Raw genomic sequence first — 15,344 nt, forward strand, 5'->3', positions numbered from 1 at the left:
GTTTTGAGATAGAGACTCAGAACGAACTCAGGTTCGCAGAAAATTCCAATTGAAATGCAATCACGATTTCGAAGGATTATGTTTAGAACGGAAGCGTCTTTCCCAAACCGGAGTATTGTATGTTTTGACTATATATAATGTGTTCTATTTATCTTAGTGATTCGACTTGAAGTTGGTACCGCCAGTGACCTGCACAAACGGGAACAGGGGAATATGATTGGATGTACGAAACAAACACTCTGTGATTCTCGTATAGTGGAAGAGATCACCGATTGTGAGGACTGTTATTCTTTTGGTGAGATCTAGTTACAACGCGGTCCAGGGCTTGTGTACAGGACAGTCCATTTTGAGTTTTCAGATGCAGCGAGGCTGATAGATGGAGGAAAAAACATAGATGCATAGATATGTATTAATGAAATATTAATTAAATTTGTTGCTCGTTAGAGCCGAACCAATGAATTGGCAACGAAGATTTCGCTACATTGAAGATGTTTATTAATCAACCTAGGAAGGTCTGCATCATACTATCAGGTGCAGCCTGTTTGTGTATCACAAAGTTACCAAGAAGTAAAGGCATGATCATCATTAAAAGTACAGTTATCAGAAGAGTGGAGAAGAACTTGTTGTGGGCATTGAAGGAAAAGTGTTTAACAAGTGGACAGGGGCTGGGTGACTTAGGAAGATGCTTCGTCTTCAACAGCCTCAATCTTCGAGCCGTTGGCAGACTCTTCCTCTTCGGCGTCATCTTCATCGTCCTCGTCCTCTTCTCCCTCCTCCTGACTGTCTTTTCCTCCTGTTGGCATACCAAAAGAGGCCAACAATGATTGAGCAGAGGAAGTGTCTAAGTAAATAACACCGTTTTCGTTTGTGATGACGTTGCTGGACAACAACTTTTGCAAGGAGATAGCGCCGTTGCTGAAGGGAGTCTCCTCCTCCTCGCCCTGGTCGAAATCTTCGTTACGGTCCTCTTCAATGGACTCACGATTGCTCAAAGAGGCATTGCCAAACATCAGGTAGTTGCCGTGGCCGTTGGAGCGATTGTCGCTACCGCTGCCTTGCAGGTTGATGTTGTAGTGCTCACCAAAGATGTCTTTGTACAAGTCGTTGTAGTCAGGGGAGATGGGGGCGTATTCGATGGAAACTGGGGCTTCAATATCGTCGGAGTTTCCAACAGTGGCTTTGTGTTGCTCGATCTTGTCGTTGTACAATTCAACTCTGCTATGGATCTTCTCGTACCATTGGTCCAAAGTCTCATTCTTGGTGTAGTCCAACAAAGCGACAATCAAGATCGACATGTTGTCACAGCCGATACCGGAACCGTCGGAGGTAGGGGCACAACACAACTCCATGATTTCCTCACAGATTTGAGTGAATGGCTTCTTTTCGTAAACACCTCTTCTGACACACTCGACACATGTCTGCGAGGACAAACAGTCCCAGATACCGTCACAGGCCAAGATCACAAACTCGTCCTTGGCGAAATTAATGTCGTGCGAAATGACATCTGGGTAGCAAGTGACGATTTGTTCCTCGGCAGGGAGCTCCGGGTTGGTCTTAAAGGAGAAATCACCAATGCCTCGCGACAAGGCCAAGTTACCATTTACTCTACCTACATCGACGTAACCACCAGCAGCGCAAATACGGGCCTTCTCGCCATCGTTGTAAGGCTTGTGGTCGAAGGACAAAGCCTTGGCAAAACCATTGACGGACATCACGGTACGCGAGTCACCGGCATTACCACAGAAAATCTTGGACGAGGTGATGATCGCAGAGGTGGCAGCACATCCACTCTCGTCGTTGCGCGTCTCGAAGTCCTGCAAAATGGCCTGGTCACACAGCAAAAAGCCGTCCTTCAAGGCATTGACGTAGTCCTTACGTTTGAAAGCGTCGGTCAGCTTGATCAACTCGTGCAACCGCTTGCCGGTGAAGATGGCCGACTTCTCGCCTCCATGGCCATCGTACACACCGAAAAAGGCCACATGGTCGTCGGCGTTGTCTTCGTCGAGATTCAAGATCGTGGCATGTGCATCTTCCATGTTGATACGCCAGCCTTGCATACATGAAAGGCCGTAGGCGAGGTGCTTGTCGGCACTAGCCTCGGAGTGTTTATCTTTCTCCGGTTGAGAAAGGATCTGGCCCATTGCGGTGGACTACTGATATACGGATATGTGGGGGTAAAATTTGGAGCGAAACACCACGGGATTCACAGAGGGGCGGCGCGGAGATGGAACCACAAGCAAAAAAAGCAGAGAACAGGTGGATACAGGAGAACAGGCGTTCGTGGGGATGCAATCGGCAACGGAATGAATGGGCCTGGGGGTCGGACGAAAGGAGGTGTTCACGCGAGGTCGCTTTCTACGGATAAAGGGTCCTGTTAGTGATGGATGAGGTGTTGGAAGGTTTTTTCTGAGGAGAGAAATGCTAACATTTGCGCGGGAATGCTGTCACGTGACCGGGGGGTATAGGTTATTAGTGGAACAAAAAAACGCATGGTACATGGACGCGAGGTTACGGGATTTTTTGTGGGTGTGAGAATTTTGGAATATGTTATTATTTAGTGGAAAATTTAATTTAGGCGTCAGAACCGTCGATTTCTTTTAGTTATTGGTCTTTGTTGTATTCCCTGAGATTTCGACTCTGGTAAGTGATGGGCGCATCTGTCGAAACACCACAGTCAGAAATAGAATCTGCAAAACAGAAATGGAAAAACGGAAACGGCAAACAGAAATAATAATTAAAAAGGAGATTGAATTCATAGAAAGATTGTGTATATAATCCAAAAGAGCATGATTCTTCTCTTCTTTGTGGCCTGGCTATTAATGCACTTACAGACTGACCTTTTGAAGGTTCTCTAGAAATTATTCTTTTACAGATATGAATTAGAAATCAAACGCCCGGAAAAAGCGCCACCACGGGTCAAGCTATGAGTCTGTAAAAAAATTAAAGCGCAACTTTTCTCAATCATTGCACCCACAGGTGAGCGGTGGGGCACCAATCCTGAAAGTGTCTGATCTATATAACATAATAATAATAATATATAAAAAATGCGTAACGGAATATGTGCAATCATATCATGATGTTTCATGCAATCGTGTCATCGTTGTTCATCATAGGTCATGGACCTCTTCATTATACGCCAATACCTGTTCATCGCTTGTAACCCCAAATTCCGCTGCCGGCTTTCTGCTGGTCATACGCAGAGCTCAAATTGAGAGAGCTCAATTTGCTGGCCAATGGCTCGCCTAGTTGGTATTCGTCATTCAAAGAGCTCGAGGGCTGCAAGGATACCATACTACTCGAGTTGTGTTGTCCAAACTGTGAGAAGCGGTTGTGCAAATCCTTGTTTCCGCCGGGAGTAGATGGTTGACTCACTTGCGACACTTGGCCGACTTGGTTACCCAAGAAGTAACCTGGTTGTTGGTACAAGAGAGCTTGGTTTTGAGGGGTAGGGGATCCTGCTGCTGACGCAGATTGGAATGAGTTATTCAAGTTTGAAGTTGATCTGACATCCACATAGGATCTGTTGTTTGAAGATCTCAACAAGGCTGCGGCACTGGAAGAAGTGGGTGTTCCTAACTGAGCTTGGCCAGAGCCACTTACCGATGCTGGGCTTTGGTTGTAAACACCAAAATTAGCATACTTGCCTGATCCAGAAACCTGCTTTTGTGGCTGTCCGGAGGTCTGGTATTGAGAGTACAGCGCTTGGATAGGAGTGGAAGTCTGCTGTCTGGTTCTTGGGATTTGCAAGGCTGATTGGGATTGAGATCTCAACAATTCTGGAGCATGTGGAACCGAGTTATTGGCACTGCCGCCATACGAACCAAGGAGCGCAGGGATTTGATTAAGGTTCATCATCGAAGAAGAATGCAGAGAGACAACGTTACTGACCGCAGCGTTCAGACCAGAGACCAGGCTTGGGATCTGTTGGTGTCCTCCAAGGACACCGCCGCCAGAAGACTGGTTTTGGTTAGATTGTTGCATCTGCAGAGCATGTGCCTGGTTGAATGACGCGCTTTGCTGTTGTCTCTGCTGAATAGATTGTTGTCCTGGTTTTCTCCGAATAATGATGAGACCATTGTCAAAAAGCTCCAACAAATTCAAAAATTGGCACGTGAGCGATAAAGTTTTGCGTTGGTTTATGTTTAAAGTAGTAGGGAAGGCCAACTCAAAAATGAGCTTGGAGTTGTCGTCTCTATAAGTAAGCAACTGAGAGAAGAGCTCCAAAACTTCAGGATCGTTGAAGTCCAACTCAGCTGGCGGAAGAGGCAACTTGTTGGCAGCAGAGGGATACTGAGCAAACAAACGTTCGGTTTGGGACATATAGTTCTGTCCATTGACGCTCAAGTTTTTTGTTGCGGCAGTGGTGGAAGTCACGGAAACCAAGGAAGCCAACGAGGCGTTCGAGGCAGAACGGTGTTGCTCTTCCAATTGGCCGCGCTTCTCACGTTTCTCGCGCTCAATTCTTTCTCTTTCTTGGACGGGGAGCATCTTTTTGTATTCTACACGCAACTTACGACCACCAATCTCACGACCATTAAGGCGGTTGACAACCGCCGAGGTTTCATCGGTGGAAGTGAAGTTTGCAAAAGCAAGACCACGGAAAACGCCATTATCGAAATGGTAGTTAAAGGCATAAGGCAAGGGCAAGCCGAGCTTGGTCATCACGTCCAACAACTGCTCCTTTTTGATAGCGAAGGGAATATTCTTTATGACGATGGCAGTAGGAATGAGCTCATCATCGTCGTCAACATCATCGTCGTCGACATCATCCTCGCCAACAAGAGAGTCGTTAGCTGTGCTGGAGGCAATGGTGGGTGTCATGGTCAAGACGGGCTCCACAGTAGAACCAGAGAGTTTGTCTGGCAATTCCTTCTTGCCGTTGTCCAACGAATGAACGTTAAGAGACTGCTGTTGCTTTTGTTGCTCCACCCATGGCCCGACGTCGGTCGCGACGATAGTGCTGGCAGAAACTAGGTTGGTGTTGCTGGAGTTGTTCAGCATGCCCAGGTAAACTTTGTTCAGACCGGTGGACATTCTCAGTTGCGTACCCTGCGGCAACGCAGCCAGAGGCTGATTCTGCGCGGTGTAATGAGACAGATCGTAGCCGGAAGCAGAAGACAACGAGGATAGCGAAGGTCTACGGATGACGCCATCCAATTGGTTGGCGGAGGGATTCAAGTTACCCAAATCCATTTTGGGGGCAAACAGAGAAAGTGAGACGAACGGAATTGAGAGTAAAGAGGTGTTCAAAAGCGAAAACTAGGTGATCTCAAAAACCAGGTTCTTTTTGTGTATCTCTGTGGAGATTCTCTACGGGGCAGTCGTACTCAAAGACCAATGAATGTCTAAACAGAATCCGAGAATTTGGAAAGAGCAAATTCACAGAGGGAGAAAGAAAGGAGAGTCGAAGCGTTCGGGATCCGATTGTTCTCTGCGAAGGGGCGATTTCGTGTCCAATCAAAGCTGGGAGCGGGCTCACGTTTTGCAGAACAAAAAGGGCCAGAATTACTTGTACGGCTTCAAGAGCTAGCTACCGGAAATTCGAGAGCGCGACTGTTTCGTGTGAATAGAACAGAACTCGCCGATTGAATCCAGCGATAAGCAGCAATGGAGCGAGGATCCGGAGTCTGGAGGTGATAGTCCACGGAAACGGTGGTAGTGGCCTGGTAGTTCCGGAAGAGGGTCACGTGAGCATGCAATAGAGTAGTTAATTATTGGAGTGGAGAGTGGAGTGTGATGTGGAGGGCTTATGATTTTTCTTATGGAAAATGCAAATATTTTGGGTTTCATTGATTTTGGACGCGATGAGTTTTCGGTTTGGTGTGATCGAGCGAGCCGTGTCCTTGTTTTGAACAGTGGGTAGTCATGTGGTTTAACAATTGCCAGGGGATGAATTATCATCCTTTTAGAATTGATAGTCATTCTGGATGATAGTTTTGTTCTGAAAATTGTAATTCTTTTTCCTGTCATAGGATTGTGGAAATACTGGGTGAAGCTAAGCTTCGTCTTTGTAACACAGTCTACCTCGGCTGGAACGTCCATAGCACCACCCCCAAATTTTTCATTACAGGACCGTCAAAAATAACAACTTCTTTTTTCCTTTTTTACACCACATATGTTTTCACTTTAAAATCGAACCGTCACGTTCTACTGGCTCACCATTATGTATCCATCAAGTGACAGGAACCAATCGGCGCAAAATGACCATATCAAACACAAACAAATCACGCATTTCTAACACTAATACCCAATCTAACACTTACAATTTTTCACTGCAACGAACCCAAAGAAATCTCGTCTCTGGAATCTTTTCCGTTCCCTCCACAGTCGCCATCACGTGACACGCTATCCGCTTTCTTCAAGGCGACGTATCTCCAACTAACATCTATAAACCACACATAATGGTATGTACAAACACCACAAAGACAGGAGAAGTTAAATGAGCGCTTCCCTTAGCGCCACCGCTGCTCCTTTGCGGACCTATAAATAGTCCCTCTCCCCCTCCCGTCATCTATCATTACCTCAAATGTTTCTGCTGAGAACCTACTAACCAACCAGTCGTCCCCAGCCCCAGGTGGTTTGAGAAGCGCAGTCAAAAGAAAGTCTGTTGCCGACAAGAAGTCGAAGGATGCTTCGCAGTTGCCTTTGTCCACAAGAGCCGCCGGTGCCGGTGGCTCGTCTGCCACCATGTTGAAGCTTTTCACTGACGAGGCTCAGGGTTTGAGAGTTGACCCATTGGTCGTGTTGTTTTTGGCTGTTGGTTTCATCTTCTCTGTTATTGTGTTGCACGTCATTGCCAAGCTCACCGGTAAGTTCACTTCCTAGTTGTATAGTTATAAAGGAGACTCATGGGTCAATGTAGATGGAAAAACACGCGCAGAGGTTGCGTTGCATGAATGAGAGAATATGATATGCAGCATTTGCTTTGACTACACTCTTTCCAACAGTCAAATTGTTGTACGTTTCTATTGGTATTCAATATCTGTATTTAGTACCCATTATTTGTGCGTCATGCTATCTATGTTTCTATTTACAATTACATGTCTTTCAAAAGACTGGCCACAACACTGCCGAGACGCTCAATGTGGACCTTGTGTTTAATGTCGCTGGTGCCATCCTCCAGGTATTCGACCTCCCATCCCTCGGAGTCTTGAGCGAAGAGTGACTTCCACAGATCGTTGTATTTCTTGCCTCGGATCTCGACTTCAACAATCGGGAAGTTTTTGCCGACTATGACTACCAAGGGGATTCCAACTAGCTTTGTTTCCTTAATTTTCCTCCCCAATCCAAGACCCTCACGGTCGTCACAGCGCACATCAACACCCGCATCATGCAACTCTGAAACTACTCTTTCGCTCTTCGAGAAGTCCGTAGAAGCATTGATAACCGTCGCACTCCATGGCGCAATACACGCAGGCCAGCGGAAACCCATCAGGTCTCTGTTGATCTCGCCAATGGCTGCAATTAATCGACTCACGCCGATACCGTAACAACCCATAAAAGCATTCACTGTTTCAAGAGTTCCGTCGTTGCCTGGGACAGATACTGTGCACTGAAGTGGCTTGGAGTACTTCTCACCCAAATAGAAGGTGTGCCCAACCTCAATGGCGCGGCTAGACTCCAAGACTCCTTCGCTACATTGCCCGCAAATCTCTCCATGAACCGCTTCTACAATAGGAATGTCTGTGAGTGTTGTGATCAGCGCCCGACTGACGAACTTAATAGGGAAGTCAGGGAAGTTAGACCGCGAATGGAGACGCAGGTCCATAACACGAATAACGTTTTTCGACAAAAGCGCATCTTCGCCACTGAAAAGAGCAAGGATTTGGTCCTGTGTAAGTCCACATTTCAAGTCAATTTCTGGAACCTCATCCTGAAGCAAGTTTGGAAGCAAAGTCCGATCAGACAGGAAATATGCACATACAAGAGTGTTCTTATCATCTGTTACGAAGTACTCTACTGAGACAGGCCCGCCCGCTTTCCCATTGGCAGGATCCTCAGCAGGGAAAGATAGGGTCTTCTCTACATTCAGCACGGCATCGCAGCCGGTACATCTGAACAAGGTATCCTCACCCGAGGGATGCACATACTGCCATTCGTGAGACAACGAGCCGCCAATATCGCCCGTGGACGCCTCTGCCTTCACGTAGGGCACTCGGAGCTCACTAAACACCCTGTGATACGCAGCCACCATTTCCTCGTAACTCTCCATGGCGGCCTCAGGAGACACATCAAAAGAGTACGCATCCTTCATGATAAACTCGCGTCCACGAAGAAGTCCCGCCCGCGGCCGCTTCTCGTCACGAAATTTGGTGTTGATCTGGTAGTACAACAATGGAAGGCTCTTATACGACGCGATCTGCGCTGCAGCTACAGCCGTGATGTCCTCCTCGCAAGTGGCTGCAAGACAATACTCGCTGCCACTGGAGTCATGTAACTTGAATAATTCGGTGCCTGTCCAGCGGCCAGTTTGTTGCCATAGTGCTGCCGGCGATAACGCAGACATACGAACCTCCTCCGCACCGGAGTTTCGCATATGCCGATGGATGATCGAAGTAAGTTTGTCGAGAACAGAGGTTCCCAAAGGCAACCAATGCACGAGGCCAGGTTTGGGATGGGTGAAAAAGCCGAGTTTTGTGAAGAGATCTGCCGTCGGGACCTTGGCGAGAGAATTGGGCTTGAGCAACTCCGGGCCTACGCTGAAGATGCGCGGGAACCTTCGCAACGGCGACATGAGACCAGGGAATGTGGGGGATATGGGGGGATGTGGTATCGGTGGATTTGAATGGTCAAATCGTAGTAATATGTAGGTGAAGTGTGGAGTAGATGAGTACGAGTTGATCTGAAGAGAGAGAAGTGAATTATGAGGATAATTGGAAATTTTTCGGAATCCGCAGTTTTGAAATCAAGTAAATATATGAACATTCGCCTAGGTTTGAATAGTTTCGATCTTCTATATGGTGTTCTGCTCGAAACAATTCTCTGTTCAACCACCATTTGAAAGAGTCACAGTAATTACTACCATCATATACTCATACTCTGTTTGTATCTTTATTGTTCATTTAAGTGCTATATTATTTTCTTTCGTTAGACTCGATGTGAAATTACTTGCCGTCCACAAGATCAGCACCGAAACGCTTCAAGTTGGTGAATGCGCTTTGGAAATCGTTCTTGGCCTTGCGCAAGTGCTCGTCCTCTTCAACACGGCCCTTGACCTGGCTGGCCTTGTCTTGGGCTTGTTTCGTCAAGTCCTCGACGTTCTTCTTGGCCTTGTAGTACTCCTCTAGAGCTCTCTGCTTGCCAGCCTCGAAGCTCTCGGAAACCTGGTTCTTCAGGGACTCGAGAGCGTCCTTAGCGTCCTTGTGCAAGTCCTGAGCGGTCTTTTGGGCCTCGTCAGCTTTAGCAGAGCCCCAGTTGACCCACTTGTCCTTCTCGGCCTTAGCATCCTTCTCAGCGTCCTTGGCGGCCTGCTTAGCATCGTCAGCCTTGGAGGATCCCCAAGAAAGCCACTTGTCTTTCTCAGCCTTTGCGTCCTTCTCGGCATCGCTAGCAGCCTGCTTGGCGTCGTCAACCTTCTTGGAGCCCCAGTTGACCCACTTGTCCTTCTCAGCTTGGGCATCCTTCTTGACGTCGTGAGCGGCCTGCTTGGCGTCATCGACCTTGTCGGAGCCCCAGTTGAACCAGGCCTTCTTCTCCTTCTCAGCCTTGGCCGCAAGCTCGTCCTTCTTGTCCTTGGCCTCCTCCTTCAAGTCGTCCTTTTGACCGGTCAACCAGGAGTACCAGGTGCCCTGGGACTTGGCCAATTCCTTCTTGATTTCTTGCTGTCTGGCGGAAGTGGCAGACTGCAACTCCTTCAAGCGCTCATCGTCGGTCTCGCCAATCTTGTTGACCAAGTCGATGTATTTCGCAGCCAACTTGTTTGGCAATGGCTTGTCTTCCAAGCTGTCAGTTGCAGTCTTGACGTCGCCCTTGTAATCTTCGAGCTTCTGAGACCATTTTTCGTAGCTGTCGGAGTTCTTAATGGACGAAACAGCCAGATCGGTCTTGTTCTTCAAGTCGTGGACACCCTCGTCCACGGTTTTCTTCAATTGCAGGCCGAAATCCTTGGCCTTGTCTTCAAGCTTGCTGTATTCTTGACGCACCTCCTTGGAAGGCTTAGCGTTGCCGACGGCAATTGGCGCACCCTTCTTGTCGGTGGTGAAAAGAGGAGAGACGTTTTGGTCATAGTAGTAGAGACCACCGCCGACGACGGCCAAACCCAAGAAGACTTTTTTAGACATTGTGAATATGTGGTAGTTAGTAAATGTAAATGTTAATGTTCTGAGACAGCGGAATTGGCGGGATTGCGGAGTATTTATATTCTATGGAAGTGTGGTTGCTGTGTGCCCGCACTAGCAAACATAAATTGGCTGCAAATAACGTCCTGCAGAAAGAGGGGGTGCCCAGCTTGGCTCGGGGCAAACTCCCAAGGAATGAGACAGGAATGACAGCGGTCGGGGGGGAAGAAATTGGAAGTATTTATAGTTGATTCTGGGGTTAGGAACACAGACCCCAGAGAACTTTTTTCGAGTTTTTGTGATGTTTTTTTGTGGCTGCGTGTGGATCTTTCTGCACGTATCTGGGGTCGAGACTCGGTGTTGCTGGAAGTTCCGACGATAGACAGATCTAATAATAGCGGACAAGGTGAGACACAAGCAATGGGCAAGATGCGGAAAGGCGATAAATTTGCGACAGAATTGAAAATGAAAAAAAATAATCTTTGAAAAAATTAAAGTAACAAGTACTGAGCTCTACTTTTGGCGATGCTGGTGAAACCACCGAAACTCACATGGGTCAGTGCTTCGAATTGCTCTCTATACCCGACTCGGTGATAGGTACCAGATCCCGAGATTCAGGATTCAAATGGGGAAAAGAAGAATGGGAATCGATGCTGAATTCACGAACAGGAAGAAATAGGTGCAAATTTTGAGCGACAGCTTTTGTGTTTCGCCGGAATTGCTGGTTCTGGGACGTCATGCAGAGCATACTGAGGACTCCATCACAAACGAAAAGGCGCAAAAACAGAAGGCGTAGAGTCAAATCCGTTGCACAATTCTCCTCGGAATTAAACCCGCCAAAAAAATAAAGGTTAAGAAAAAGTAAAAATATCGAAAAGAGAGGAAAGATAATAAAACAAAGTATTCTTGCCTGCTTCGTAATGGTCCCTTCGCTTGAGACCATATTGCACACAATCATCAACCCACCCTGATTTAGGCTATCTTCTACACGATCTACAGACACAGCCAACGGATCCACACCAAACACGCGAGAATGGAACAGGGCACAAAACCCCCCAAAAAGAAACCAAAAATACTATGTAATTGCCATTTTTCCCCCTTCTCATTTTTTTTCCTCTCCCACTTCCCCCATTTCCTCAAGCCTCCATGGCTCTTCCCCCTAGCGCCAGCACAGGATTTCGCAGCCAGTTCCTGCACTCCTCCGGGACATACATGACACTATCAGTTTGTCACGTTTCCAACTTTTCACCAGTGACCATTTCTCTCCCTCCACGCTAGATCCGAGAAGAAACGTACATCGCCTTCTTTTTTCAAGAAGGAGTATATAATCATCCGCGTTTGCTTCCTCTTTTTTTTGACTTCCTTCGTTATCTCTTCTCCTCATCTACAACGGTGCTACGTGACCTGTTTGTTTCATCCGAGTTACAACTTGTGAATTAGGAAAACACACAGAATTCGAAAAAGCCGCTGGCACATATATTTTCTGACTGGCTGTGACGGAACCGCTTCTTGGTTCTTATAGGCGTCGACTGTTCTGTTTGGTTTGCCTCGTATAGACTAGACTGGGGTTTCTTCTGCTCAGCCATAGGTACACATTTGGGCTCAGATCAAACTTGCGGAGTTTCTATAAAAGAAAGAGAATCCGATCTGTTGCAGCGTGCTTTTCTCTCGATCTGTCCGCTATCATATCACCTTCAGATAGTAAATCAGTAGCCTCATCGAAACCGATCCGTCGTCTTGACCACATCGCCTAAACGAATCTCGGTAAACTCCGCCACTTTCAGGTATCTGGACATCCCCCCTCCGTCTAGTTGATGCGCGATATATGACCTCTCTTGCGCCCACTACACCAACTGCCCTCGACACCAGCGCGTACGACCCCGTCCAGTCTCTCTTTAACGCCTGGAAGGTCGCCAATCCACAGTCCGCCTCGTGCCGTCGCCTCAGCAATAGATCATGGCGACTCATGAATCTGCAGATCCTCCAACAGTGTCCTCCGCAGAAACTCAAGTCTTCGCACTTGATGCTTGATGGTTTCGAATCTCACTCCATCCCATTATCTGGATCTAGCGCCATGTCTGGAGCTGACCCTCGTATCAGCCCCACTAACCAAGCACTTCTCCTCTCACACGTAGACTTGACCAATGTTCCGGAGCTGATAGCTTCAAATCCTCACCACACTTCTTTTCATTATCTGCTGGCCCAGACCAAATCTGAAAAAGCTCAAGCGTCAGAGGATCTGAACTTTCGCGACTTTTCCGCTGGCATTCCTAATTCAGCAGCACCTACATCAACAAAACAACGCACTGAGTCAAGCAGGCCGTCTTTGTTCCTGATTCATTCAAACCAAGCAGCATTCACAGTCGGCACGGGAAGCAGCAAGGGTTACAGCTCTGGCGAGGACACCTCCGATGTGTCGGAAGATGAAGCATCCGAATCTGATTCCGACGATGAGCCATGCAGCGATGATTATCTCGAAAAGGCGCCTCTGCTCGAAAATTCATCGGCATCTCCCCGGAAAGTGGCATCTAGTCCTGATTTTAGTCACAGAAACCGAGACTATCGGTTGGGTGTAGCCGATCAGCAGACCAGTAGACAAACACTTCGCCTAGATCTGGGTTCGGGACTCGAGCCTTCGCAAGCCTCCGAGTTTGGAGCAAATGGTAATAACGGGAAAGGAAATATTTTCTATATTCTGAACTCGCCCTCACCAACTGATAAAGCACTAGCGGAGAATTATCCTGCAAAACGCCAGGATTCTCTATTCACAAATAGTAAGGATGCTCTTGTTTCGAGAGCTGACTTATCAAATAGTGTGTCATCGTTGGAAGTTTCCGAGGATGAAGAAGTGGACTTCGAAATTGATCATTCCCAAGAAAAGATGCAAAAGTCGACCATTTCTGAAATTTCACAGAGAAGCAGTAACATCGCCGGTTCGAAGCTACTGAAAAGCGTGAAAAGTATGAGATCTACTGATACCGAGAGCGAATGGATTTCTGTGTCATCAGATGGCGATCCTGGAGAAATGTCTCCACTCCCGCCTCCTTTGTCCTTCTGCAAACGTATCCCTGCTCTGTCCAGCCCAAGCTCTCACAGAACTCGTGCCGATCATATGGTAAATGAGGAAAAAGTAGAATACCTGGCGCCACGGTCTCTTCTCTCTGGACTTTTTTTAAACGAAATGGCGCACTCAAGTAGTAAGAACTCAAACCAAAGTGTGGCGACATTATCCGCTTCTACCTCGCAATCTAACTTAAAGTCCCCTGCTGATAAGAAGCCCATTCTTAAACGATCATCTACGACTGGTATCATTACAGTGGACAGAAATGCCGATAAGAAAACGATGCAAAGACCATCAATCATCCTCCTGAAGCGGTATGCATCATTGTCCGATATTTCGCGCAAAATTGCGAATCATCGCTCTCCTGTCTTGTATGTTGCAGAAGAGGACACCGTGAAAGAAGGAGAAGCTACGGCTCCTGGTGGGGCCTCTGATGAAAACCAATTTGCAAAGCAAGTTTCCAGTGTGGGCTTATCTGATTTCATGGTAGTAGCCAACTCTACTTCTGCTTCTTCAGTTCTTCAATCCCATATCGACGGCTTAGACAAGATTAAGATCGTCTACCAACAGCCAAGTCAGTCGGAATCACGTTTATCCACTAGTTTGAGCAAATACTCAACTGTGCAACCCAATGCAGGCACTTCTTTCAAAAGCTTTTTATCAAAAAGTTCGCTCAATTTGACCTCACTTTTTGGACAGCCCAAGGCACTGTCGAAGCCTAGATTAGAAAAGCGCAGTGGCTCATCTGAGACTGTCAAATCTGTCTCTACCATAAAAAGTCCCAAGCTGGACAACAGCCCAAGCAGTCTTGAGGATAGTCCCCTCAAGATAGATCAAGGCTCTAGCAGGGGTATCAAGATCCTGTCGTTCCCAAGAAAAGATTTTCAACCATCGATTGACATCAGCAACTCCCTCAAGGACTCCCTATTGATTGACCACAAATTAGGCAAAATTCCTCTTCCGGAGCGGGTCATAAGCGAGGAAGACCTTTTCAATGGTCAGGACTTCGATGCTTTGATGCAAGAGTCTGATGATTACCATGCCAAGGGATGGTAACTGCGATTGTTGTTATCAGAAGAATAGTCATTCTATTAACTTCTAAACTAAAATATATTATTATTTCTGAAATATTCAATTTTATCAACTGTATAGATATTGTGAGTGGGTGTGTTCTCGAACAGTACAAGGAGAAAAATTACATGAACAGCGAATAAACATTCACAACAACAATCGGTATGAACGTAATTTCACCAAATTGAGCTTTCTTCGAACTGACCTTCGGTCCCCACTGTTTACATATGACATCATCTCATCTCATCTCATCTCCCATCTCCACTCATCACCTCTACTACACCCATGAAGACATGCTACTACGAGCTTCTCGGGGTGGAGGCGACCGCCACGGAAACAGAGCTTAAGAAGGCTTATCGCCGAAAGGCCCTACAGCTCCATCCGGACAAAAACCCCCACGATGTCGAAGGTGCCAACGCAAGATTCACTTTGATCAGTGCAGCCTACGAAGTGCTCTCAGATCCGCAGGAAAGATCCTGGTATGACTCCCACAAGTCTCAGATTTTGCGAGATGACGGCGAAGTGCCTACAGCCGGTGAAGCTCCAGAAATGGTGTTTCCAAGTATATCGGTAGATGAACTCTTGTGGTACTTCAACCCAACGCTATACACAAAAATGGACGATTCTCTCGCGGGGTTCTTTACCATTGTAGGAAGACTTTTTGAGCGTTTGGCAGCAGAGGAGGTCACGCATGGAAAGTACCAGCAGCTCGATGGATACTCTAAATATAAGGATGATGCAAACGACGCCAATGCGCTCGATTCGTCGGTTCTTATGTTTCAGCGCTTTGGCAACTCGCACCTGGACTATGTCTCCATCACTCGTGAGTTTTATAATCGCTGGGGCACCTTTCTGAGTTGCAAGAGCTTCAGTTGGTTGGACCAGTATAGGCTATCTGATGCTCCCGACAGACATACGAAGCGTCTAATGCTCAA

General features: G+C 47.1%; 6 protein-coding genes across 6 annotated transcripts; 2 read left to right on the forward strand and 4 right to left on the reverse strand.

Moving 5' to 3' along the window:
• Positions 1–674: 674 nt before the first annotated feature.
• On the reverse strand, positions 675–2,141 carry PUMCH_003736 (uncharacterized protein; the record flags this gene model as incomplete). Its single annotated transcript, XM_063022694.1, has 1 exon — positions 675–2,141. One exon carries the CDS (start codon positions 2,139–2,141, stop codon positions 675–677), a length of 1,467 nt encoding a protein of 488 aa, XP_062878764.1.
• A 1,006-nt stretch (positions 2,142–3,147) lies between these two features.
• PUMCH_003737 (uncharacterized protein) lies at positions 3,148–5,193 on the reverse strand (the record flags this gene model as incomplete). Its single annotated transcript, XM_063022695.1, has 1 exon — positions 3,148–5,193. The coding sequence occupies one exon, from the start codon at positions 5,191–5,193 to the stop codon at positions 3,148–3,150; it is 2,046 nt and encodes a 681-aa protein (XP_062878765.1).
• Positions 5,194–5,526: 333 nt separating this feature from the next.
• Positions 5,527–6,042, reverse strand: PUMCH_003738 (uncharacterized protein; the record flags this gene model as incomplete). Its single annotated transcript, XM_063022696.1, has 1 exon — positions 5,527–6,042. One exon carries the CDS (start codon positions 6,040–6,042, stop codon positions 5,527–5,529), a length of 516 nt encoding a protein of 171 aa, XP_062878766.1.
• Positions 6,043–6,687: 645 nt separating this feature from the next.
• Positions 6,688–6,825, forward strand: PUMCH_003739 (uncharacterized protein; the record flags this gene model as incomplete). Its single annotated transcript, XM_063022697.1, has 1 exon — positions 6,688–6,825. One exon carries the CDS (start codon positions 6,688–6,690, stop codon positions 6,823–6,825), a length of 138 nt encoding a protein of 45 aa, XP_062878767.1.
• Positions 6,826–7,036: 211 nt separating this feature from the next.
• On the reverse strand, positions 7,037–8,734 carry PUMCH_003740 (uncharacterized protein; the record flags this gene model as incomplete). The annotated part of the gene is made up of 1 exon (XM_063022698.1): positions 7,037–8,734. One exon carries the CDS (start codon positions 8,732–8,734, stop codon positions 7,037–7,039), a length of 1,698 nt encoding a protein of 565 aa, XP_062878768.1.
• Positions 8,735–12,102: 3,368 nt separating this feature from the next.
• Positions 12,103–14,394, forward strand: PUMCH_003741 (uncharacterized protein; the record flags this gene model as incomplete). The annotated part of the gene is made up of 1 exon (XM_063022699.1): positions 12,103–14,394. One exon carries the CDS (start codon positions 12,103–12,105, stop codon positions 14,392–14,394), a length of 2,292 nt encoding a protein of 763 aa, XP_062878769.1.
• Positions 14,395–15,344: the final 950 nt, after the last annotated feature.

The sequence above is a fragment of the Australozyma saopauloensis genome, chromosome 4 (genome assembly GCF_035610405.1).
Source record: "Australozyma saopauloensis chromosome 4, complete sequence".
Taxonomy (NCBI): domain Eukaryota; kingdom Fungi; phylum Ascomycota; class Pichiomycetes; order Serinales; family Metschnikowiaceae; genus Australozyma; species Australozyma saopauloensis.